The 25,456-nt window shown below is 46.1% G+C and overlaps 1 protein-coding gene across 2 annotated transcripts in view; it reads right to left on the reverse strand.

The window, feature by feature from the left end:
- Positions 1–4,354: 4,354 nt before the first annotated feature.
- Positions 4,355–25,456, reverse strand: part of LOC115353428 (E3 ubiquitin-protein ligase rnf213-alpha-like) — a 64,522-nt gene continuing 43,420 nt past the window's right edge. The window contains exons 43-69 of one of the 2 annotated variants that reach the window (XM_030042828.2): positions 24,588–24,784; positions 23,566–23,686; positions 23,059–23,159; positions 22,345–22,518; positions 21,642–21,817; positions 21,467–21,563; positions 21,270–21,384; positions 20,447–20,627; positions 19,041–19,252; positions 18,344–18,445; positions 17,926–18,141; positions 17,032–17,113; positions 16,606–16,640; positions 16,413–16,507; positions 15,886–16,036; positions 15,573–15,744; positions 15,321–15,412; positions 14,645–14,899; positions 14,313–14,445; positions 13,229–13,312; positions 12,809–12,977; positions 12,479–12,674; positions 9,620–9,697; positions 8,878–9,078; positions 8,585–8,674; positions 8,015–8,175; positions 4,355–6,625 (exon numbers count right to left, since the gene is read on the reverse strand). In XM_030042828.2, coding sequence (XP_029898688.1) covers positions 6,448–6,625; positions 8,015–8,175; positions 8,585–8,674; positions 8,878–9,078; positions 9,620–9,697; positions 12,479–12,674; positions 12,809–12,977; positions 13,229–13,312; positions 14,313–14,445; positions 14,645–14,899; positions 15,321–15,412; positions 15,573–15,744; positions 15,886–16,036; positions 16,413–16,507; positions 16,606–16,640; positions 17,032–17,113; positions 17,926–18,141; positions 18,344–18,445; positions 19,041–19,252; positions 20,447–20,627; positions 21,270–21,384; positions 21,467–21,563; positions 21,642–21,817; positions 22,345–22,518; positions 23,059–23,159; positions 23,566–23,686; positions 24,588–24,784 — 3,864 coding nt within the window. In that variant the 3' untranslated portion in view covers positions 4,355–6,447. The remainder of the gene's footprint in view (positions 6,626–8,014; positions 8,176–8,584; positions 8,675–8,877; positions 9,079–9,619; positions 9,698–12,478; positions 12,675–12,808; positions 12,978–13,228; positions 13,313–14,312; positions 14,446–14,644; positions 14,900–15,320; positions 15,413–15,572; positions 15,745–15,885; positions 16,037–16,412; positions 16,508–16,605; positions 16,641–17,031; positions 17,114–17,925; positions 18,142–18,343; positions 18,446–19,040; positions 19,253–20,446; positions 20,628–21,269; positions 21,385–21,466; positions 21,564–21,641; positions 21,818–22,344; positions 22,519–23,058; positions 23,160–23,565; positions 23,687–24,587; positions 24,785–25,456) is intronic. The other variant, XM_030042827.2, reaches the window with a different exon arrangement.

Consider the following 25,456-nt stretch of genomic DNA (forward strand, 5'->3'; position numbering starts at 1 on the left):
ATTTTGTGACTATGTGTATTCACTTCGTTGTGATCAGCGCTCTAGTTGCTGGTTGCCCCCTGTAAAGCATGGACAGGTCTGGGCAGGAGAAGCTGGAGGTTTTGAGGAGGTGGGCATCCCTACTGTGCAGAATCAGGTCTGTGTGGGTCAGGCTTTACCGCTTGTTCCTTTTCCAGCTCTTGTGGTTTAGTTAATTCAGCTTGTTGTTCTTAAAAGGCACTAAAGGGTGCCACTCTCCTGGCATTTATATTTTCTCTTTCGGTCCTCAGCTCTATGACCTGCTGAAATTCCCTTTTCCATCTCTGTCTCCAGTACTCCAGCAAAATCACTGGCCTTTGCCTCAACTATGAAATACTGGCTTTTCTTCGTTAACCTTGTTTTCTATGGAGCAAACAATTAGTGGCAAATGTTACTGCTTGGACTGTTTCACAGACCCTCTTTTTCTTTCTCTTTACATTTTTTATTTATCTGTGCCCGGTAAAATTGTTCTGCCTGAATGGCTTTCCTCTTAAGCTAGAGCTGAGTCAAATGCTGATGATTTACAGGTTCAGTAATTGCCCTAGCAGCTGGTACCAATCCATCCATCATTGCAGGTTTAATTTTGAACCTCAGCATTAGGTTGCTGTTTTGGTCCCTCCTGCATGAAATCTGATCTCATATTCAGTACCTGCTTTCTTGATTAAAAAAACCCCCTCTGGTCCTTCCTCAGCTTTCTCTTCTTCCAAACTGAGCAACTGCACCATAATTAGGGACAGCAGCGGTGCCTCCGCAGTTGTCCACAGCGGGCTATGGTGTTCTCCCCCAGCTTCTTCCCCCAGTGCTGCTGACACTGGGACAAGGTTGGATGGTGCTGTGGTGGGGTTACGATCACTCATGGCCATTCCTGGGGCTCCTGCAAGTCCCACCACCCCTGTACAGCAGTATCCACACAGGGTCCTAGCAGCTGTCATACAGCTCTGGCTTGTTCAAGGCTCTGACTTGGGTCTGGCTGAAATTGGCTCCTGCATCCCTTCAGCAGCCGCTGTGCGCCAGCAGTGACCAGGGACATGAGGAGGGTCAGGGTCCAGCGCTTTGCCGAGGAGCGGTCAGAGGGGAGGGGAGTAACCTGGTGGCTCCGCATGAGCCGGCCTGGGATCAGACCACCCAGCCCCCTCCTTGGCCCAGGGGTCAATATCTCCCCCCAGGAATCCCTCTCGGAGGGCTGCAGCCACAGCCTGCTGCTGCACAGCTCTTCCAAAGACTCAGTCATCCTCTGGCAAACCGAAGCATCAGATTCACGTCGCTGAGTCTCTCTTGCCATTGTCTTCACAGGTGCTCGCTGCTGATCCAGAGATCCTGATCTCAAGTTTCTGCTGCATTAGCTCTTGTAAGCTGTCCACCGCATCCTGCCTGGTCTCACTCCCCCACTGGTGCAGATGGCAGGTTTTCTGCTGCAGAGGCACATGCGTTTCTGCCTCAATTCCTTCAGCAATTCAGTCTCTTATTTTAAATCCATCTTTCTCTTTTCTAGACATGCAATTTTCTCTCTAAGCCTTCCCTTTATCACTTTTACTAGACTAGTCAATGTAGCTGCAACTTTCCACAAAGCCCATAGCCAGCAACCTGAAGTGTTGACTTTACTGCTCTCCTGGCAGACTGTAAATGCTTTTCCTGCCTCCCCTGCAGCATTTTCGCCCATGTAGTTCACCAGCTGCCATGGCTGGGCTCATGCTGCATGACCCAGATCCTAAACTTTGCTGTGGATGGGAGAGTCTGTCCTTCCCCCTGCGAGCAGTCTTGTTTGTATCTAGGTTGTGGTGCTTAGTACAGGAGCCCCAGTGAGATGCGAGCCTCCCCTCCCCGGGTCATTTTTTGGGCACTCCTTGCACATGCAAGGAGGTGCTGCAAGCAGGACACACACAGCTCCAAAGAACAAAGCTAGCATTTGCTAGCTGACACACACAGGATAGCTGGGGCTTAACGAGCTACCCAGCTGAGCACAGGGAGCTCACCACCCCCATACGGCACCCCAGCGCCTTTGCTGGCTGCACGAGCACCACCTCAGGGGAGAAGAGTTGATCTCTGCAGCCCCAGGTTGCATCCTCAATGGTGCTGTGTCTCCCTATTTCATCTTCCTTTTTGCTTCTTGAGGGTTTTATACTTTCCCATGATGGGTTTTTTCTCATGAACCCTTGAGCCATCTCAACTGCCCTACCTCTGTGCCTGTGGTGTCACCTTGTGTCCTTTCCTGGCTCTGCTCTACAGATGTCTCCTGGCTTCTCCTGACAACTGTGCAACACCTGCAGCAGCCTGATCCACAGCCACACAGCCATGAGGGCTGTGTCAGAGCTGGGCTTTGGGGCCTCAGGTGCAGGCCGTTGGCCCCGAGGGGGTAAGGAAGTGAGGACTGGGAGTGCAGACAGAAGTTTACATCCCCAGCTGCTGCTGGAGACAGTGCAGCAGCCACAGGTCAGGGAACTCTGGTGATCCCCTGCTCAGCTCATGTGAACAAATGGAGGCTGCTGGTACCAGGTCTCCAGGACTGCCATGTCTCCTTCCTGATTCCAGCAACATCAGTTTTAGGATGGGTGCTGTGGTCCACCGTGCAAGCTGTAACACACCGAGCAGAGACATATACCGGTGAACACTAGGAATGTCATCAAGATTTTCACTCCTGCAGAGAACAAAAAGGTTTCTTCTGAGCAAAAGAACTGGCAGTCATTGGTGTGTATCAGCAGGATGTTTGTGCAGCGGGGATTATAGGAGTGCAGTAAGTCACAGGGCTGAGTTGTAGTGGGGCAGAGAGAACTCTAAGTTGTATGTTTTGTCTGTGTATGTAGGCTGGCACATGGCTTTTGTAGCCACAAATCAAGCCCATCTGTATGATTTACTTTCTCCTCCTACCATCTCCCTTTATTAAGTTAAATCAATCATCCCACTGCTCTGTGATTTATGGCTTTATGTTTTGCTGGGAATATGCCACAAAGCGAAAAGCGGAAGTTTTGATGTATTAGTAAAACCAAACTTGCCTGCCTAGGGCAAGATTGGAATAATTTAGTTTCCTCTTGGGTGAATTCTGACAGATGATATAAATTTCCACCCTTCCCTCTTCTTCCTCCTCCTCTTCAACCCATACCTGGCTGCAAAGAAAGGCCTTGAAATAGGTGCTGGCCAAGGCTCAGCCATTTCCCAATCTGTCAGGCTGTCCTGGCACACCTTGACCTGCACCCTGCAATACCTGTGGCACTTTAGGACTCTGTGTCAGCTCCGCATGAAGCTACGGATGGATGGATGGATGAAGCTGAAGAACTCAGCCCCATCCCAGGTTTCGCTGATGGCCTCCAGCATCTGAGCGTGGCTGGCATCAGCCATGGCCAACTGAGTGTTCAATGACTCCAAGGATGGAGGTGCCATCAGCTAGCTGTCAGGGCAACATTACATGGTATGGTCAGTCTTTGTCTTCACCAGGGTTCATCCAAGGAAAATCTGACCAATGTGGGAGACCTTGTGCTGGGAGGGAATGGAAAAGGAGTTTCCCATTCAAGTGGAGGAGGAAATGACTGGCCAAATACCAAGGCCACTGTCTGGGGAGCACTGCAGTCCAAACATGCTGGCTTACCCACCCCACGTGCTCTCCACTCCAAATCTGGACGTAGAGTTTTATCTTTGTGTTGAAGGAAACGGCAGAGGGGCAGGTATGGCCCTACCACAATATTGTTCCCTCTTTCACAAATGGAGACATCATCTCTCCCCATTACATCCCTTTAACTGTGCTGAGCGGCTCCTGTTACCCCCGCTCTCTCTGCTATGCCATGAGTGTGTCTGGCCACAGGGCCTTAGAAGCCCCATGTGAAGGGTTTACAGCTCCCTACCCCTATTAAAAGCCCTTTTTCACTGAAGGAAGGTCCACTGTCTGTCAAAATCGCCTCTCCTTGTCTCCTGTTCTTCCCAAGGGTGGAGAGCAGCTACACCCCAAGTCCAACTCTTCTCCTTTTGATTGGAGGCTTGAGAGGTAGTGGACTGAGATAGTAATGATGTTTATTAATTAAGAAAAACACACCTCTAAAAAGCTTGTAACAGCTTAACTACCTTATAAACATGCCACTTTTTAGTAGCATAATTCACAATTATGCCACTGCAAGTAATACAGAGTGACAGTTCTATTGCTTATTAGTAGTATTAGTACTGATGATAATTGTATTACTACAAAGAAATCTTATAAATCAAGCACTTATTAAGCTGCAATTCTATTGCCTTTCCTCCTGCACTTAGTATTAAGGTACCAAGTCTAACCTTCCTTGTAAGTTTATGCATCTTTGCTGCACACTCCCACACCAAGTCTTGTGGACCAGCCTGGTAAGCCCATTTTTTTTCCTTTTCCTGAACCCACATTTGTGCCTCCTTTGCACCTCTTTTTTGCCCTTTGGACTCCTCCCAAGTAAACAATCCTTAATTACTCATTGGTCTCAACTCTGTAACATTCATACCCCAATTCAACATTTCTGACACTGTTACTTGGGCATTTTAGGCCTATTACGGGATTACTGATACAATTCTTTAGATGAAGGATGTCTTACACTGCAAGACTCCCCCCTGACTGCATGGTCCACAGTGGTAGCATCTGATTTACATTTTATGCTTTTGGGGGCAGATTTACCTTACTTTAGCCTTACTCACCTACCTAAGTTTAATTAAGCAAAAGCAGTTTCTCATCTCAAGCACAGTTTGTATACCACAGCAACAATATTTGTGCATTTTGTTCTCACATCCTATCTCTGCATTGGAACAGTTTTCAGCGTGCTCCCGGTTCCCACCAGAGGTCTTGGCCAGTTTTGGAGCCTGACGATCCATCAGGGCCCCTGGCTCTCAACCCCCAGCCCTGTGGCAGACCCCACATCCAAGTCTCCACAGAGCTGCTCCAAGAACACATCACTGTGGGTGAGCCCAGCTGGTTTATTCCTGCAAAGGCCTGGGTCACCTCCCTGTGTCATCCTCCACTGGCTTCGTGGAAGAAGATGAGCCAGTTGTTCTACTTGTTGCTGCTCAACTGCAAAGTTATGGTGGGGAAAGGGGGATGCCCAGGTTTTGCTTTGCACCAGTGCCAGGAGGATCCATCTCTTCCTTCCTTTCTCCATGAGCTTATAGCACCTAAACTTGTCCGAGCTTTAGTGCTGTACAACTGTGTGTTCTACCATTACAATTGTTTTTGTGTGTGCACATGTGTATATATATTTATACATGTGCATGTATGTGTGTATATATAAATAAATGCATGCATATATATGTATGTACATATACATGTATATTTTTGTGTGTGTATATATATACACACACACATATATATATAGTGACTAACACTAGTAACAAGTAGTTACTATATGCAGGATAAAGTACGTATGACCCTAGAATAAAAATGCAGTGGAGAACAGGCATGGGATGAGAGTGGAGGCCTTGAAAATACAGGCACAAGATTATATTTGAAGGCCCAGGGGTATATATTACTCACCAATCGTCAATCACTCATCACCAGAGGAATTCAATCTTGGGAACTGGGATTGATTTGGAAGATACCAAAGAAAACAAAGTTGGGATCAATAAGGAAGCACAGCATGTACTTCTACGTCAGGTTGACCAAAACTGAAGACCTGATCTGGGCCAACTGAAGGGGTGACTTATAATCTCTCTCAAGGTGCAGAGTCCCCAAATATGGATATAAAATGGGTTTTCACTGCAGTTGTGAAGTGTTTCTTTATTGTGGAAGTAGCACTGCTCATCCATGCTGCAGAGCTGCAGCTGCTCTGTTTCTTGCTTTTGCTTTTATTTCTAGGTGTATTTTTGCTTACATTGCTTTTGCTGCCTTGAATATGCTATCACAGCTATTAGGAAAAAAGCACAAATACAGTACTAAGCATTAAATGAGGTTCCTTCTCCCTCCCCCTTTCCAGTTGATTGTTTTTTGGTAACCTGCTCTAAAACTTAGATGCAATAAATTGGCAAAGAACTGAATGGTTGGTGGGGAGATTTTTTGTCAGGGAGCAGCAGGCGTGGGGCTGTTCCACACATGAAAATCAGCTGGGAGCAGAGGGTGACTCCAGAAAAGGCAGGGGAGTGTCCCCACTGACCAGGCACAGTCCCACAGAACCTGGGCAGAGCCAGATTCTGTTGACTGCCCAATGATCATCAAACAAGGTGAGATGATGAGACAGGTCCAAGGTCAAAGCAGGAAGGCTAGTGAGCAAATCAGGATTGTCAGGGCACAGGGTTGGACACCAATGCACCTACAACATAGCTCAGGCAGGGACAGAAGGCCCAGGGCTGAGCTTAAGTGGAGCTCCTGGACCAGTGGACAGTGGGTGCATGGGTGAAAAGCCTTGGTGAGGTTGGTCAGGACAGTTAAGGCACTCAGGGTGCTGACAAGTGGGTTGGAGAAGCTGCAGGTAAGTTAATTCCTGGGGGACTAAGCAAGAGTTAGGTTGGTCTCTCCTGGATGTAAGTAGGGCTATGAAGTTTGCTGATCCTCACAGCTGTCTTCCAGATGGAAACAACATCCTTCAGTAGTAGGTCTGGACTCAAAGTGCCTGTCAGGTTTGCAATGGCGGCATCATCTTGCCTGTCTTCCAGGAAGGATCTGAAAGTTTCCTTTAGCCTGTGGGTGACAGATCATAATTTTAAGTGTCTGGTCTGCTGGGTTTCCAAATGCCCTGACCTTTGGCAGGCAATACTGGCAGTCAATGACACTCTGTGCTGGTACCCCCGAGATGACCTTGCAGCTGGAAGCCAGGCAGTATTCTCTGGGATATCCCTGGTGGTATCAGACAACAATGTGGGCAACTGTTGGTCAACATTGTCAACAGCACCCAAACAGAGGTTGTGGCCTCCTCAAAGCTGAGCTCTCAGCTTCACTGACCACCTCTCCCATCTCAGGTATAACACAGCATGCTGAACTACCTGTACTCAACTCTATATATCCCCAGCTCCCTCCTTCATGGGGTCTGTCATGCTGTCACTGTGGCATTAGGAGACCTTTCTCATGCATGAAACAGGGAAAGGGAGGTGGTGTGGCCATATCCTCACATTGGCACATTGGGGTTTCTCATTGGTCCTGTATAGGGGGCACCTTTTTTGTTCCCTTACTTGATCCTTTTTTTTTTTTTTTTTCCAAAGCCCAGACACATATGGAACTGTATTAACAAGAATGTAGCCAGCTGGTTAAGTAAAGTGATTCTTCTCCACTGTTGGCACTTGTGAAATCACATCTGGAAGATTGTGTCCGATTTTGTGCTCCCGGTACAAGAAAAACATTGACCTTTTGGAGTGAGTTCAGTGGAGCACAACCAGTATGTTTAGAGATCTGGAGCACAGGACATATGAAGAGAAGGTAGAGAACTGGGTTACTCAGCCTTCAGCAGAGAAGGTAAAGGGGAACTCCAAATGCATCTTTAACTATGTAGTGGGAGAGTGTCAGGAAGATGAAGCCAGACTCTTCTTGGAGTGCCCAGTGAAAAGACAAGAATTAACAAGCACAAGATGCAACAGTGGAAATCGTGAATAAACATAATGAAAAAAATATTCTCCACACAGGTGGTGCAGCCCTGGGACAATGCAGAGTGGTGGTGGCACTACCCTTGGAGATAGTCAGAACACAACTGGACAAGCCCTTGAACAGTCTGCTGTAGCTTTGAAGTCAGACCTGCTTGAACCAAAAGGGGGGACTAGAGACCTCCAGAGGGCCCTCCCAACCTAAGTCTCCATGATGGTATGATTTCTAGTGGTTCTCTTGCTTCCCTGTGACATGCCAGATGAAAGGTGCTGGGGTTTCTGCTGTATTTTACTCCCACTTCTCTTTACCTGGGCACCACAAAAAACCTCAGTGATGCTCATCACAGCCACAGTAACTCCCACTTTTGGAAGGCATGGCCCTTCTCTCCAGCAAGCTTCAAGAGCCCACCTTAAAAGGGACTTCAAGACCCCTTCCATCTGGGTCTAAAGAGTTGGCATCTACCCCTGGAACAAACCAGGAAAAATCTGCTCTTACCCCCACTGTGGATCAAAGCTATCCAGAGGCACAGTGATCATCTCGTGGAGCTCAATGAGGAACAAATCCAGGTTAACTGTGCAGAGTGCAGTAGTCAGAGCCTTCTCCTGCTCTGCACTCAACTCCTCGTGGTACTGCTCAGAAACCAGGCAGAAGGGATTCTGCAATGACAAACAACATCAGCAAGAGGACAGCCTGGGACTCCTCACAAAGACCATCTGGGGGCTACATTTGATAGAAGAGGTAGAACTGGGACCCTCTTTGTTCCTGGCTGTTATGCCAGGGCCACCAGAGACCACAGCACCAGCTGCTGGTGTGACCCATGCCAGAAAGCACCACTGCTTCTAGCACAAAATCTTGTGGATGGCCCTTTTCCAAGGGTCTTATGTGACTTAAGTAGATTAATATTGCTTGGCTCTTGCTGAATGGTAAGATATTAAAATCACAAAATTTTCCTATTTTTTTCCTAAAAAATTCCAAAGTTTTCCACAGAAAATCAATTTTGTCAAAAAGTTTCTCTCTTCCCCTAGCTCTTGTAGACAGTTTTGTGAACCGGGGTGTCTCCCTCACCTGATTCATCTGCACCAGCAGCACAGATCTCTTTGCTGACAATGTCTGCCACAGAGACAGGATGTGCTTCAGTTGAGTGTTTGGTACCACCTGGAGGAGGAGAAAACAGATGGGCAATCAGTCAGCCAGTTCCTGCTCTTCAGAAAGGCCATGGCTGAGTTGGCCATGTCCTGGGTTAGCTCACAAAAGAGTGTGTGACTTAAAAGGTGACGTCTTAATCCTTAGGGGAGGATATGGGGGATGGAAATGTTCAGCCAGTTTCCCATTTAGTACAAGGAAAGCGCCTTTCTTACCGGCAAGTCTCTGAACTGTTCCACACCTGCATCCATCTTCAGCTCATTTTTTACATACTCAGATAACTGGCGCTCTGGGTCCCCACCAGTCACGGCCAGGAACTCAGCAGCCACTTTCAAGGTGGCAAGCGTCTGGGAAATAGCATTCACTGATCGGGCTTCTGCCATGATCCGTTTCAGCTGGTTCACACTTAGTGGTTCCTATCAATAGGAGAAATACAGCCAGACTGTGACCCTGACACATGAGGTCTGGGTCCTGCAAGTGTGTCTGTACAGCAAAATGACTGTATAATCTTTGGCACCAGTTCTGCCCTCTTATCAGAGGGAGAGTTAAAGATACATGGGTGACGTGCAGGGTCTACATGGGAAAGACAGAGACACTACAAGGACATGGGTTCCCCAGTCTAGTTGCAAGCAGGAGCAATAACCCTACAGCTGCCACCTGTGCTGATCCACCATGCCAGTGAATGGTATGCTGTGGTCACCATATCCCCCGGTTTAGACACTTGTATAGGTGAGTCCATCTGAGTGAGTTGCCTAGATTCCCTTTAGAGCCAGCAAAGAAAATTGGCTCCTTGCGAGGCTCCAGCCATCTGCCTGATTTGGACTTGGACCTTTTTACACATCCTGCGGGTGCCATATTCTCTGTTGAGCACTCTGTCCCCTGGGGTGGCTTATTAATAAGCATTACAAGGCAGAAGAAAGCTTGGATGGAAAAAAGGATGGTAAGCTCTTTTCGTACCTGTTGCAGCTGTTCTCTCACTTTTGTTTTTGTGTGCTGCAGGGTCTTCATGCTGTTCAGTGTAAAGGATGGAGCCGTCTGGAAAGCAAATGAGTGGCTATGAAGACAGAAAGTATCACTTGGTACAGGCCAAACGGGAAACCCATGACCATGCAGTAGGACACAGTCACCCATGTCTTGGTTGCAGGGCCAGTGGCAATGACAGCCTAGTATAGGAGTTATAGGGAAGGCAGAAGCAGGGAGGAGCTACCCAAGTGGAATATAGAGACATTGCCTAGGCATGCATGGGTGGAGATAGGAAAGACAAAGCTCATCTGGATTTGAAACTGCTGAGGGATGTGAAGGCCAACAAGAAGGGCTCCTATATCAGTACATCAGTAGCAAAAGGAAGACCAAATGAAAACTGGGCCCACTGCTCAACAAGGAAGGGGACCTGCTGACGAAGAGACATGGAAAAGGTACTCACTGAGATATTTGGTGCTTTCTTTGCCTCACTCTTTATTGTAAAGGCCTGCTTTCAGTCCTCTGTGTTTACTGGCAAAGTTTAAAGGCATGTCACAAAAAAAAGAGGACCAAATTAGGGACCACTGAGATAAGTTGCTGTTGTGGCAGCTAAGCACCACAGTGCTGCTCACTCACTTCCCTCCCCTCCCTACCCTCAGTGGGATGGCGAAAGAGGAAAGGAAGAATAAAAGTGAGAAAACAAAATGAGTGATGCAAAGGCAACCACTCACCACCTCCCATGGGTAGACTGATGCCCAGCCACTTCCTGAGCAAAAGGTGACTAACCTCCCTAAAACACCTTCTTCCCTGTTTTATTGCTGAGCATGATGTTATGTGGCTTGGAATACCTCTTTGGTTAGTTTGGGTCGTCTGCCTGACTGTGTCCTATCCCAACCTCCTGCACATCCCCAATCTATTCACTGGGGGGAGCAGAATGAGAGATGGAGAAGGCCTTTGATGCTGTGCAAACACTGTTCAGCAATAGCTGAAACGTTAGTGTGTTATCAACACTGTTTTGGTCACAAATCTAAAACACAGCACTATATGAGCTGCTATGATGAAAAATAACTCCATCTCAGCCAGACCCAGTACACCTGGATACAGACAGGTCCGTGGGACCAAACAGAACACATCCAATGGTGCTGAGGGAGCTGGCTGATGTTGTTAAGATACTTCAGCAACAACTGACATGACATCTCAGCAAGTTTGTGGATGATACGAAATTGGGGAAAAGAGCTGATATGCTAGAGGGCATGGCTGCCATTCAGAGGGGTCTCAACATGCTGGAGAAATGGGCCAACAGGAACCTCATGAAGTTCAACAAAGGCAAATGCAAAATCCTGCATCTGGGATGGAACAATCATATGCAACAGCATAGGCTGAGAGCAGATCAGCTTAGAGCAGCTTTGCAGAAAAGACCTGTGTGTCCTGGTAGACAGGTTGAACAGGAGTCAGCAGTGTGCTCTCATGTTGAAAAAGGCCATGTGCACACCAGGCTACATTAGCAGGAGCGTAGCCAGCAGCTTGGGGGAAGTGATTCTTTCCATCTATTCAACATTTATGACTTTACATTTGAGTACTGTGTCCAATTTGTGGTTCCTCCATACAAGAGACATTGACGAATTGAACTGAGTCCAGCAGAGACCAACAAGAAGATTGAGGGGCTGCAGAACAGGATGCAGGGGATTGTTCACTCTGTAAAAGAGAACTCTGTGGGAAGAATCTAACTGCTCTTCCACTACTAAAAGGGGGATTGCAGTGAAAGCAATAATGACAAGGGGCAGCCAGGGATCTCCTACTTAAGCATGCAGAAAACATTTTCATGGTGAAGGTGCTAAAACATCAGAACAGAGGAGCAGAGAGGTGGTGAATGTCTATCCTTGGAGATTTCCAAAATTCAACTGTACAACAGCCTGAGCAATCTGCTCTTGCTTTGAAGTTATCCTTACTTGGAGAAAACAGTTGAACCAGAAACATTCAGAGGTCCCTCCAGCCAAACTCTTTCAGTTTCTCTGTGACTGTGTGTCAGTTTCTTTCCTTATCCTACTCTACTACTGTAGGACAAGCATGTGGACCTGAATCACTACATGACAGCCATGTTATAATGCCCTTGAACCCCTTTTTCCCACTCCCTTGTGGCCAGATTTTCACATTTCACAAATCCAAACACCCAGTAGGTCCTTCCTCTGACATAGGAAATAGCAGGGACAACCAGCAGTCATAGGAGAACCCCAGCTGAAGTTTACATAACCATCTGAGGGTTATGGGAAGTTTTAAAGGGGCTGAAGGGACTTAGTTACCTAAATTCCTTGCTGTCCTGCAAGACTTAATTTTTGAGGTATGTATCTCTGGCCTGCCTTTTCAGATGTGAATAACCGTTTGCAAACCTGGTCCCCTGAGAGCTTCTGAGGAAAGCCAAAGGCTAATGCAAGTGAAGATGAATACCACAGCAGAAGACTGGCTTCTCCAATATGGACCCACATTAGACCCCAGCCCTATACTATGCCCAGGAACTTAACTCTCTTGAGTCTTTTTAGATAGTGTCCAACTCCTCCTTGGTTATAAGAAAAATCCAGGCCAACTTCCCCTGCAGGCTTTGAACAGAAAGGCTCACATTGCCATTCACACCACCAAGGTTTGCCGAGCACAGTGTGGTTTTTGACCACACAACTGTTACAATCCAAGGAATGCAGATAGATGCAGAGTGGTGGGCTGCCAAACGCACAGGCACCCCATTTGTATTTCCTCCAGCTCTGGAGAGGTGAGTACCAGGGGCTGGAAGTAAAATCCTACACCCTTTGCTGGCCTGGGGACTGCAACTTGGCTTGTGCCGAAAGCGCATCACGCTAAGCTCACCTGAGCTTTGATGATAGGTCTCCCACTGATAAAACGTTGGATCACTTGCCGCTGCAGTGTCTGGAAGTCAAAATGGGTTGTCTTGGTGCCGTCTTCCTCTATCACATACTGGGAGTTGGCCAGTGTCGCAGTGATCAGATCATTCTCAGTTATCTTCAGCACTGAAGATGGTTTCACTTCTTCTGCAGAGATGATCCTGGGAAAGAAGAAGTTACCCTTTGCTGTTAAGGATAGCAGCTTGCTTCTTACCTCATCCCACTTTGCAATCAGTGACACGTGCAGCTCTTAGACGAGTCCTGATTTGCTCCAGAGGGATGGTTTGCAATGTACCGTTGCTGTTCGTTTGTGATCCGTGTAGCTGTGTCCACACAACTGTTCTGTAGCTGTATGAGAAGCCTCGTCACAAGGTAACCAATAGAAAGTGGAGTTGGGAGGAGTTTCAGGACAGCAGTGTTGGCATTGATGTCCCTTTGCAACAGGTCCGGGGGGACTATGACATCTGTAACAACATGGAGAGTTTCTCTTCTGCCTCATGTGGTGTTAGGAAGAATTCTCCCAAGGGGAAAACTGACTAGCCTTTGTTAAAACCTTTTTGAGTTTTTTTATATTAGGTTTTGAATTTTTGGAAGGGTTTTTAATTTGTTTTCAGCTAGAGGGTCAAAACAAAGCAAGCTCAGCAACTGGCATGGGTTCTAGCCTTCATCAATGGCTTAGGAAAGGGAAGTAACAATACCTGGGAAGTCAAAATACCTGAGCATAGTGGTTTCATTCTGATATTGCTCCAGACTTTCTGGATGGTCCCTATAGCTCGGCAGAAAGCTGAACGCTGGTCCTCTTCAGGCACAGAGAGAGGAGAAAAACAGCAGTGTCAATGCATGCTCTCAAGAAAAAGGAATTGAAAAAGATTTATTTTTGTCTCCTTGAAAGATATATCTCAGGGTGTGCAACTGCTCAGTAAAGTGTGTTAGGCTGGGCCTTAGTTGCCATTCACAGCTGTGGCTCCAAGCTTAACCAGAGTTAGTTTTTTTCTAGCCCATATTATACCGTATCTGGCATTAAGAATGCCAGGTGCCGAATTCCAGCTCACGTGCACCATGCTAATACACCTGCTTACAGTCTTAAAAACCTGTCTTGTGTACATTGCCCATTCATGGGTGAAACATCAGGAAAAGTTTCTACAAGTTTCTCAAGTCCTGCTGGCTATACCTACTCTGAGGGTGGGAGCCAATCTGCCCAAAACCCATTCCAATGTTTCAGAGATCATTCCAGTGTCTCAGAGATCTCTACCCTCTCCCCCAAACCCCAAAGATGGCCATAAAGATGGATATGACTGAAAAAGTCACCACTGTGAACTTGTGTCAGGGCCCTGAGGGCACTAATAGGCCTTAATAGCTCTGAGCAGCCTGACCTGGGAGCTCTGCCTCGTCCCTTCCCCATGGGCCCAGGAGACACATGTAAGCTCAGGACAGTGCCTGAGTTGTAAGCAGCCCTGTCTCCTGCTCTCATAACTTATCGACTGGACTTCCTAGACTCCTCCTGGTCTTATTACCTTTCCTGGTGGTGTGATCCCTTGTCTGTTGACAGAAACTGGCTCTATCACTACCCTCGCCTTGCCCCAATACTGTAGGACTGCACCTTGCTCACTGCCTGGTCAGTGCTATGGTCACCCTTAGCTCTTGGCTCATCTTCCCTCATGGAGCAGTCTTGTGTTTGCTGCTCCCTCACAGCTTGCAACAGAAATCACAGGTCCTGCTGTAACATTAGAGCAGATTATGTGGGTGTTGAGGAGTAGTAGAGGCCAGTTTACTGGGATCGGAATAGGTCCACGTCATACCTGAACCATGTTGGTCTAGAAACTGTTGTACTGAGTACATTTCCCCTCCATGGCTGTTCTGGAAGAAGTGGATCAGAGCTTTCTGCAGACTGAAAATGTCGGGCAGGTGTTGGACATGCTGGATGTTTTGGAGCTGGAAGGGAAAATTCAGCATGACTTTGCTATCCTTGCACTTATCTGAGGAACCAGGATTGTGTCTGGCATTGTGTGGTATTCAGGAGAAGGGCACTGTACTGGGAAATACAGGGAAATGAGTCAACTTGGTGCCCCACTGACACCAACAATGGTGCCTGTCTTTGCTTTGAAGGAGGAGGAATGTTTCTACAGCAAACCTTAGACATGAGCTCCAGAAGAACAGGGTAGGGGTTTCCTTCACCCTCTCTGTGTTCTTGCTGAAGGAGATGCATCAGGGTCTGGATGGATGTCTTCTGTTCAAATCTCCACATGTAGGACAGGCCAATCAGTCCAAGGTTTGGCTGGTCTTTGAAAGGAGTCATCTGGCCATAAGCTATTTGTAGGAGCAGGTTGGAGCCCTGAGGATCTCTCATCCTCTGCTGCTTGACAGAAGAAAGGCTCTGGTCCAAGGCCTGCAGGATTTGAAGGGTTGTTAGGAGCTGCCTTTTGTTACAAAAGGGTTTGGGAGGACTTACAAGTCTTCTCATGAGGGAAGACAATGGTGGCTCTGAAGAAAGGGAAGAGACAGTAAAAACTTCCTGTTGAAGAATGAAGCTGGGACAAGAACAAAATTGCCCAAGAAGAAATCAACAGGGAATTTTCTTGCCCTCCAAGGCATAGAGCCATTTTTTTCTAATGGGGATTTGCATCAGCATAGAAAAAGTATCTTAAAAAAGAGGTGATAAACCTGTTTATTGTATGTGGGAATGTCCCAGTTCATTGGATGTGTCTGGGTATTCCCCAGAGCCCGTGTGGGCTCTGCACTTGATCCCTAGCAAAGTGGTAGTTTGTATGTGGGATACCTGGAAACACAGTGACCAGTCCCTTGCATACCTGGAAGAATGGCTGAGTCAGGGTTTTAAAGCAGGTTTCCCACTGTCTTCGGTCTTCTTGCCTAAGCAAAATATTCAAGGCCGTGTTTTGTGCTGTAGGAAATGCAAAGCAAAATAAGGACCCTCACCCAGTAGACATTGGAGTCTGTGCAGAACAGCTGCAGTCATGGGATGAGAACCACCACTTCCAGTGGCTGTGTGAAAACCAACGTGATGTAAGCCTGCTGGTACCCTCCCTATGCATGGAATGTACCTTTACCTGTTGTACAGTTGTTCAAGTGCTGGAGAAACAGATGGACAGTCACTGTGGCATCCTCCGTGTTTCTGCTAAGTGCCTCTGCCAGGCATTCAATATCTTTTTCAAGGTGGTCCCAGAAGAATTTTGCCACATCCTTTGGCTTCTCTGCCATCAGACTCAGAATTGCCTGGAAGACAGGGTGGTTTCTTAATTTAGCTCTGAAGAAAGCTTACTCCCAGGGTAGGGCAGAAGTTATTCATCATGTGGAAGCTGCAGGCTTCAGACAGACAGGAGGTAAGGGAGAGAAAAGAAGTAGGAGCTGTCTCACCTGTTTATCTGTATAGATCCCCAGCAGCATGGATGAATGCAGCAGAGCTCTTGCAAGACAGACAGAGGCAGGCGACAGGTCTCTCTCCAATTCAATTGTCCGTATTGAAGGGCTCCCAAGGATGTATCCTTTTCCTGTTTTATCCTCTGTGCTGTGATAAGGAATGTAATTCAATTTACACTCTCAGTGACTGGGGTCCTCTCATGTAAGTTAAGATTGACAGAGGCTTGGCCATCACTGGGTCAGAACAAATGTGAGCTTGGGGTGAGATGAAACTTTTGGAAGGGGTGAACTGCTGCTGAAGAAATGCCCTTTCCAGCTGTTTCATGCCACTTATGCTTTCTTTCGTTTCTGTTCCTCCCAGTAGGTATGTCCAAGATTTCCTCCTGCGATTGGACCCTGGGTCACAAAGACCCTGCTTTACCCAGCTACAGTGTTTCTCCTGTGCCCGGAGAATGGAAAGAGGGTCAAGTGGCCACAGCCCTGTTCATCAATCTTCGGCTGTAGGGCAGAGAGCATCAACTTACATTTCCTTCCTCACAAAACCTCTCTCAGGTTTGTGATTAATTCCTCCAACTTTGGCACCACATAGGCATTGTTTGACTTCCCCGGGACGCCCACACTGTAGGTAAAGAAATAACAGCAGTGTAAGATGTAGGGCAGAAAACCTAACAGCATACAGAAGACCTTCAGCATCACAAAAAGCCAAAAGACACTTACATTGGTGATGATCCAGTATGTTCCACACTGACAAGCTGTGTACGAAAGGGAATTGGATTAATCAGTCAATTATCTCCCAATTACAAAATCTTCCATGATACAAGCAGAGACAGATTTCACTAGGAGGGCAACAGCCCAGACTCTTTTCAAGTAAGACCTTCTTCCCATCTGTTGGGATCTGGTCTCACAGAGTTTGCCATAAATGGACCTGGGGTTGCTGCAGCCAAAAGGAGATTGGTAAAGTACTCAACAGAAGCACAGAGGTAGCCTTAAAGAAAGCCACCCTTCCCTCCATCCACCTGTTCCCCCTTTCCCTCCATCCTCTGGCCAGTCTGTCTCAGGGCACATTTATAGCAAGTTCCCTGTGTCTGCCATCCATATAGGAGCAGCTGGGCTGGACTGAGGTAAAATTTCCCCAGCACTTACTCCAAGGTGTATCATATTGACCAATTTTCCAGTTCTTCTGGTCAAAAAGCAGGTCTTCAGGCATGGTGGGAAGGTAGGATCCCTTAGAAAGGAAACACAGGTGTAAAGAAGGATTTGAGGAACTATGTAACCATTTTCCTGGTTTGCTTCTCATCTACTGGAGAAATAACAGTTCTTGAGATAAACACATTAGGTGCAAATGGGTACATGAAAGCTTGACTGAGACATAGACCAAGGGACACAGCATTGCATCAACTGGGGATGCACTGGGGATGGCTGGGCTTACAAGAACAGCGACGCCCAAGTTAGCATCTTCATCACTTCTTTGGTATCTGCCTACCAAACTGAGGATTCAGAGGGAAGGAGCAGGATCTGGACACTGCCATTGTCTTCACAGCCAAGAGATGGGCAATGCACACCTCAATTGCTTTCTGCGCTCCTCAAATAACAGGAACAATTTATGCATCATAGATGCAAGGGAGGGCCTAGTCTAGTAAAAAGTTTATCTTTACGTGACAGCTGGCATATTTGTGGTCAGAGTGAAGAAGTTTGGGCTAGGATTTGAGTCGTATAAGCTCAGTCAACAACTAATACTTGGCAGGCCCTCAGGCTCCCTTAGACTTACTGGAAAGAGATGGGCATCTTCAGCAGGCTGCATCCTCCACTTTCAATACAGATAGTGACGGACAGTCTCAGTTTGCTCTCAGTGGACTGTCCGGAAGGAAGCAGAAGAACTAGAAGGCTCCATATGGTGTTTGCAACAACCCAGAAAGCTGCAAACTGACCCAAACCAAATCTGGCTGTAAGCTGACAGAGCTGGTTGTGTAAAAGCAGGTCCCACCCCAACAGTATTGTCATGAAGAAAAGAATCTGTATCCCTACATCTTGACTTACCTTCACCACATGAGGCTTAAAGCAGATATTTCTGAAAAGTTGAGCGAGGGGACTTTGGGATAGGGCCAGAGTAAGTGCAGTGTGAAACACCACCTCCATCAAGACCTTGTTTTTGTGACTGCACAGAGCATCCACGATCTTCTTCATCTTAATTTCCAGAGGCTCTTCAGGGAGCAATGCTGTTTGGAGGATATTTTCCATTTGTCTTATGACAGGCTAGGAAAGAAATTGAACAAACCAGATGGAATCTAAGGAGACCCATAAGACACCTCTTGATGAGGGGCCCACTGGTAGGCTTCAAAAGTGGTGGTTTATATAAATGTGATGATCCTTTTGCCTCCAACTCAGGAGGAAATTCTTATAGCTTTCTACAAACACCCCATAGAAATTTTCTGTAGGAGATACAATGGATACTCACAATCAGTCTCTGGGCTTCCTTGGGATTTTTGTTCTTTATTTGATTTTCTGCTCTGTCCAGCACCGAAAACATCAGTGTTATATTTGAGCAGGCACCCATATGCTGTGAAACACAGATGGAAGTTACGTTATGGTAATGAAGATACCACCAGCATGTAGAAGGCTATCTCAAGCCCACTGAAGCATTCAGATAGACCCCTCACAAATGATCATGTTATTTTTGTGTTGTGAATATTACAAACTGTTTTTTGCATCTTTTAAAATTTGTATTTTTATCATGGGGGCAAGCTTGGGGTGCTGTAGAGATATGGGCTCTGAAATCTGTTCTGCCTGAATTTTACTGTGCAATGGTTTCATTTCTGCAATCCTCCAAATACAAAAATAGGTCCCTCCAGGGGAACAGTCACATGCTAAGCAGGTATAGGGATGAATTGTTCTCTAGAGAAGCTTATGTCTCTCCCCAGACTGGAAGAAAGCCCCCAAGAAGAAATTTTTCATTACTTAAGTTGGGTGTTTCCTATCCCATCGGCTCTGATAAGGCACGCAGGCTACAATACAAGATGTATTTCAACAGGCAGGGCTCCAGTTAGCCAGCTGTACACCCTCAGAGCTGGCTGCAAAGAAAAGCCTGGGTGCATCTCTGTGCTTTAGTGGCACAACTTCAGTGACCTGTAGATGGGCTATTACAAGATGCTCACCTGTGAATTTTCAACCCCTCTGGGTAAAATCCATTTTTCTGCCTGAAGAATCTTCTGCATTGGGATGAACCCATAGTTGTTATAGAGATTTCTAATGAGGAATATTTGAGGCCATGGTGTCTGTGCATTTGCCACCAGCTTCTTCATTGCATTCACCAGGTCTTGCTCCTCTTGCTTGTTCCCACCAGGAGACAGTATGTTTGGATCTGCAGCTAACAGTGAGATTTCTTATTAGACTCACTCCCATGCAGTCGTATATCATAGATCCTTCTTGCAAACACACCACCTGCTTAGGTTTCAATAGCACTTTTTCCCCAAGAGTAGAAATATAGCCTGCAACCATAGTATCCTGGGCTTCTTAATACCTACAGCATGCAGGGAAGTTGAATACTAGGCAGTGAATATGGGGACTGAATGGCCCACTGTTTTCCCATTTTTGGTCCTTATAGGATCTTGGTTGGGTAATCTTCTCTAGCATCTATCTTAAATCAGAGAGGAAAGCTCTCAAAGGCTGTCCAGAAGGTAGAGAGCAATCTCATGGCTCCGTCCTAGGTAGCTGAGAGAAGTGGGAATTATCTGGCCTATTTTACATCTTGGCCTTATAAAGGGTCTCCTGTAGCTCCATTGATTATATGGGTTGAGGTAAGATTGTGTTGGTCTTGTCACTCAGACTTGGACACTCTTCAAAGCTGACAAAGATGTAAGAAAGTGACTCAACAGAGTCTAAAATGCAATACATCTGCTTCTCAACCAGGAGACTCACACGTGTTCAGTGTGAACTCCATTGACTCTGCCTGTCATTCTCAACAGACTAATGGGAGAACAGAGTGCCAGCACATGCACCTACCTGTATACACTTAAATTATTATACACTGCTGCACACCACTCCTTAAGTCTGGTGAACTATTTATTCAGGGGAAATGCCAATATTCAGGTAAGTTTCTTTCAACTCTGAACAAAACCTGGATATTTCAATACTGAGAAAATAATCCAGAAAAATGAAAATGTTTTCAGAGGAAATCAACAAGTTCTAGGTAACATATACATTTTGGGTGCAACATACACATCTTTGGATGCAACCTATTTATATACAAAATTTAGCTACTTTAACCCCATTCAGTTTCAATCTTGCCAAAAAATAGTTTTATAATGTCAGAATAAGAGGGTTAAAAATTATGTAGATTTAAAGGAAATAAATTAGCCCTTCTGATCCTGAATCACCTCTTGAAAATTCATCTGTTAAACCCCCTAAATTTAGACAAAACTTCATCTTTTTTTTTCTTCTTTTTTTTTCCCTTTTTTTTTTCTTCAGAAACCTCCTATAATAGTGAATGTTTGCCTTGTTCTAAACCTGCTTATGAGGAAGCACAACTCTCATGCTCTCTGTGGCTAGCAGAATGACTCACCACAGAGGACCTGTCTGCCAAGCACAGTGGCCACATGGCTGATGGAGAACCGGAGACGGGCTATGAACTGGAGGGTGTCAATTTTTGAGGCCTTGGGTGAGCAGAAAGCAGAAAGGTCTGCAGTAGAGAGGCAGCTTTCAGCAAGCTGGTTGACATCATCTTGCGAAGGATACATAAAATCCTGTTCAACAGAAAGAGAGAGGGAACGTTAAGAGTCCAAAGCTGCCATAGATTCTGGATAGTCCCTTCTTCATTCCTAAGCCTTTTCACCAGGTGCAGAGCTCATTTCTGCTGTGATGTTGTACCCTGTGAATCTCAAGTCCCCAGCAATGACCTGCTTTGCAGGTGTACTGTTTTTCACCACCTTTGAGGGTAGCCCCAACTCTGCTTCTCTGGCAGGACAGGACTGCCTCCTTTCTTGATTCACTTGGTGGAGAATCACATGTTGAACAGATGTGCTTGTGCATATCTGTGGTGTACCGGTTCAAAGTGGACCAGAGACCAGGGACAGTTCTGCTTAGAGAATCAGCTGTGCTCAAGGGAGGCTCTCATGGCTTACAAATCAGGCCATGGGGACCCCTGGACTCCAGGAGCTCCAGCTCCAAAATTCAGACTGTACATTGGACCTTATTAACTCAGGCCTGGATTCTTCCAGACTACGCTTAGGCATATAAGCAAGGCAGGTCAGCAGCCTGTTCCAGACACCCTCAGGAGCCAGTGGGGGGAAAGAGAGATGAAGAGTGTGACCTGCAAAGGGCAGGACAGGAAATGAATGTTAGTTTGAGTGTGAATTCCAGGAACATCTCAAGATATTTGCACCTACCTCCAGACAATGCACCACCATGAAGTAGAAATGGTTCCAGTTGCTTTTGTTGATGGTTATCTTTTCCTCCATCTCAGAAAGGTACGTTTCCAGATGAACCTTTATGTTGTTGAACCTATGGCAAAAAAAGACAGGATGTGAGCATCCACGTAGCCTGTGTGGATCAGTGATCAGGCTAGGAGCTAGCTCATGCTAACCCATGTCGCAGGAGCAGTTTCAAGAGGGAGGACTTGATTGTTGGACTGGTGTCCATGCACTCTTCAAAGGGTGACAGCTCACTTTTTGACTTGCACACTAAAAATGAAGGATGACATTAATTATTTTTTTTCAGTACAAGATCAGGTCAGGGTCCCAGTGAAGTTAGGCTCTTACCCCTTTTTACTGCTTGGTGCTCAGGGCTGGATGGCTTGCAGGCCACAAATTGGATCAGTCGAGTGATGACTTCTGGGGATGGTGTGCCTCTGTCTCCCAAGACAGAGGTAGTAACAAACTCCACAAAGAAGGAGTTACATTTCCTCCTGAATTTGTTATGACATGCAACAGCTTCCCTGTAAGGAGGAATAAAATCAAGATCTACCATCAAAACCCAACAAAGTAAAGAAACAACTTCTGTTTTCTGCTTCTCTGAAAGCAACCAGGAGACCAGGTACACCTAGACTGTGGGGAAGAAATAAGCTTTTTAAATAGAAAGGGGAGTTAACCCCCAGAAAACCCAGTATAGCATTTTTTCTTGAATACCAAGGACAAACTTTCTTCTTCCCTGTACTCTCCCTCTCTCCTATCTCCACTCAAGATAGCTAGAGAACAAAGACAAATGGACTCTCATGTAGGATGTATGCCTGGATAGACTGCCTGTTGAGATGGAGGTAAAAGTGCTGGAACTGACCCCAGATTACTTCACATGAATCCTTTCACCACCAAGAGTTTGCTACACATGGTAAATACTGACATTTCCATGGAGATCATGTGTTAATACCACTTGTGTAGCCTCTGCTCTGGTAACTATTCCAGTATTTTATACAAAGTGATAGAGACTGAAACAACAAAACCAGCTGTTTTACTAGTTACAGGATACCTTGTGGCCACTGTAGCTGTGGGTGTGTAGTCCTCCGGGAAGTTAGCCTTGCAGATCTTACACTGCTTGCTTCTCCACTCACAGATGCACTGTGAGCAGAAAATGTGGCCACAGGGCAGCTCTGCTGGGTCAGTGATCTCCAGTAGACAGCTCTTGCAGTCCTTCACACCCTTCCTGAAAGATGCCACCAAAGGAAGACACAACTCATTGTCTGATTTTACACTGGTGCCAGACCTGAGGGTGGGCATGGGATTCTCATGCCCAACTTTTGCTGTGGGCATCAAAACTGGATGGTCATTTTTAACTAGCCTTACTGGTGAGAAGAGAATAAGGGTAACACCTGCTAGTTTAATAAGCGGGTGGCTCCACCAAGGACCATCCCATCTAAGAGATGTGGCCCATCATGCTAAGCAGGGCTGGGTGAGGGGGGTGGGTGTTATTCACAGTCTCACTAGGCCTGTGGGTACCTACATCAATTACACCGCATTCAATTCCAGGTTGTCTCTGTCACCAGCCAGGCACAACACTGCATAGGAAAGACTTTGCTCCATTGCCTTCTGAGGTTGGGCATTAGGAGTCTCCAGAAGGAATCCTTTGGCCTGAGGAGATTCATCCCCATTGACTAGTGACAATCTTGCCCCACCCCTTCGAAAAAATGGTTTTGATGTAAAATGTCCCCAGAACAGCTTTTTTGGTTTTTTGGCTTGGACTTACACAAGGTACACAGTGTCAGCATTTTGGTTGCATATCTTGAGTACTTCTGTCACCAACTCAAAAGTTTCTGCTGGCTCAAAATTTTGTGTTTCAGTCAGGCACTGTAGGAAAGAAAGAGTGGTGAAAGCTCAATGGAAATATCTTCTTGGCATATGAAAGAGGAACCATATGGGATGTCAGCAGCACAAAATTACATAATAAAACACCAGAATCAAACAGACCCACCACGTATCTTTCCTCACGTAATGCCAGGAATAATTGGCCTGAAATATGTCTTAAGCTTTCAAGGAAACCTTCCTTTAAATAAAATTCTGATTTTGTGGGGCTTTCATGATGAGTCAGAAATCTCAGTGTTTTTTGCACTGGATGGTGTTTCCACCCTCTTCCCATTTCTGTGCCCTCCCTCAAGCTGGCATCAGAAAAATCCCTGGAAGATAAGGCTCCTTCCAAACTCTGCTGGTCTCCAAGGCTATAAATTGTCCAGGCAAGCACTACATGAGCACATACATTCCAGGTGAAGATGAACTGCTTCACAAGAAGTCTCAGAAGCTTCTCATCTATTTGTGTCTCATTGTGCAGCAGGTGGTCAAAGAACATGTAGACAATGTTGGTGCAGGTCCACTGGTGTCTGGAAAGCACACACACATGGATGTTGAACAAAGCTTCAAGACTTGCCAGAGAAAGCCACAGGTGACCTACTCTACTGTTGGCAATGGTGCAATTTTAAATGGGAGGCTGGCCTACAGATGTCTGAGGTCCCTTCCAATCAAGACTTCTGTGACAGGTCCCAGGTACTGTGAGATGATCTGAGGACACAAGAACTTCTGGGCTAGCTTTGGAGGACTAGACTAAGCAAGGAGAGAAAAATACGGCATGGTCCTGTCTACGTCACTTGTTGGAGTGTCCCCAGACCAAACTGAGTTATTGAATCTTTACTGGGTTTTGTCTATGTAGATACCTACTCTATTACAGCAAGCATCCTGGGCATGATCAAGCATACAGTCAGATGTTCAGGGAAACAGGTCTTATTGTCAAGGAATGATGGGTGCATGACCATGACCAAAATGCAGAGTTCTTAACACAGCTTTTTGGGGTGATTTTGCCAATGCTTTTGTGATAATCAGACAACAGAACGAGCAAAGGATTAGGAAGGAGACAACAGTTTGAGATCAAGGTTCTCAAACTAATTACTATGGCTTCCCAAGGAAAGGATGGATTAAGCTACAGTGTAGACACCTAGCTCATGGAAGAGGTGAGATACGGCCCCATATATTTGTCTGAAGTCTTTGAATTCATTGAAACACTGGATTAGAAGCTACAGGGAAAAAGGGGAGGCAATGAGCAATCCTTCTCCACAGACTGTATTTTTAAGCTTCAAGCATTGTAGTTTTCAAATCTTTTGGTGAGAGCTCGCAGAATCTTTTGGAAAACAGATGCCAACAATTTGAAGGAAAAAATTTTGGCTTGTCTGAAAGAGGACCTGTTACTTGAAAGACGAAGATAAGGCTGTTGACAAGGGTCAGACTTACAACACACTCCTCAGGAGTTCCCTTTTCTTCTGGCAAAGATGAATCTGGTAATTGTCCATACTGATCCACTCCATCCAGGGCTTAATGGACTTGACCCTTCTAAGCCATTCTCTACAGGCCTCAAATGACAGAAGATTATCTGTGGGCTGCACCTTCTTCAGGAGAATGTTCAAGGTGTCAAGAGTGACAAACTGAAACTGTATTTGAAAAGAGAGAAGAAAAAAATAGCCTTTATAGCTGACCTAGCCCCATTGCACCCTGGTGAATAAAAAAGCTTTGGAGGCTGTGATGGGGAATTCTCTGAAAACCTTAGCTTGGTGCACATGGCAACAAATACCATAGTAGAAATTTATTAGGTAGGGAAGTGAGAACAGTACAGAAACCATAATTGTACCATAGTGTAACTCTGTCTTGCACTTGTGTCTTGAATACTCTTTGAATACGTGAACCAGACCACTGGTTTCCTTCCACAGGGAAACTTTCAGCTCTAAGCTTCTAAACTTGTTGCATTCAGTCCCCTTGACATTCAGGAAGGAGAAATAGGTATTTCCAAAGAACAGTTTTTCCATTTCACAGAGAGATGTTTAAGATTGTTGAATGAATTGTTCTTTGGAAAGACTTAGATATTTAAGTGCGATCCAGTTGCTCGATTGTAGGTCTCTGCTGTCAGCTGAAATGCCTTTGGATGTCTGAGACATCTGTACAGAGCCAGCAGATAGGGCATAGGACCTACAGGAGACTCATGCCCTACTGCAGCAGGAGCTGAAGGCCAAACAGCATCTGAAATGTCAGTAGATGCCTACTTGTGGGCAACTGAACTGCACCTCTCCCTTCAGTCGTGAGTCACTCTCCACTGCCTCAGTAGCCCA

This window comes from Aquila chrysaetos, chromosome 19 (genome assembly GCF_900496995.4).
Source record: "Aquila chrysaetos chrysaetos chromosome 19, bAquChr1.4, whole genome shotgun sequence".
In the NCBI taxonomy this organism is placed as follows: domain Eukaryota; kingdom Metazoa; phylum Chordata; class Aves; order Accipitriformes; family Accipitridae; genus Aquila; species Aquila chrysaetos.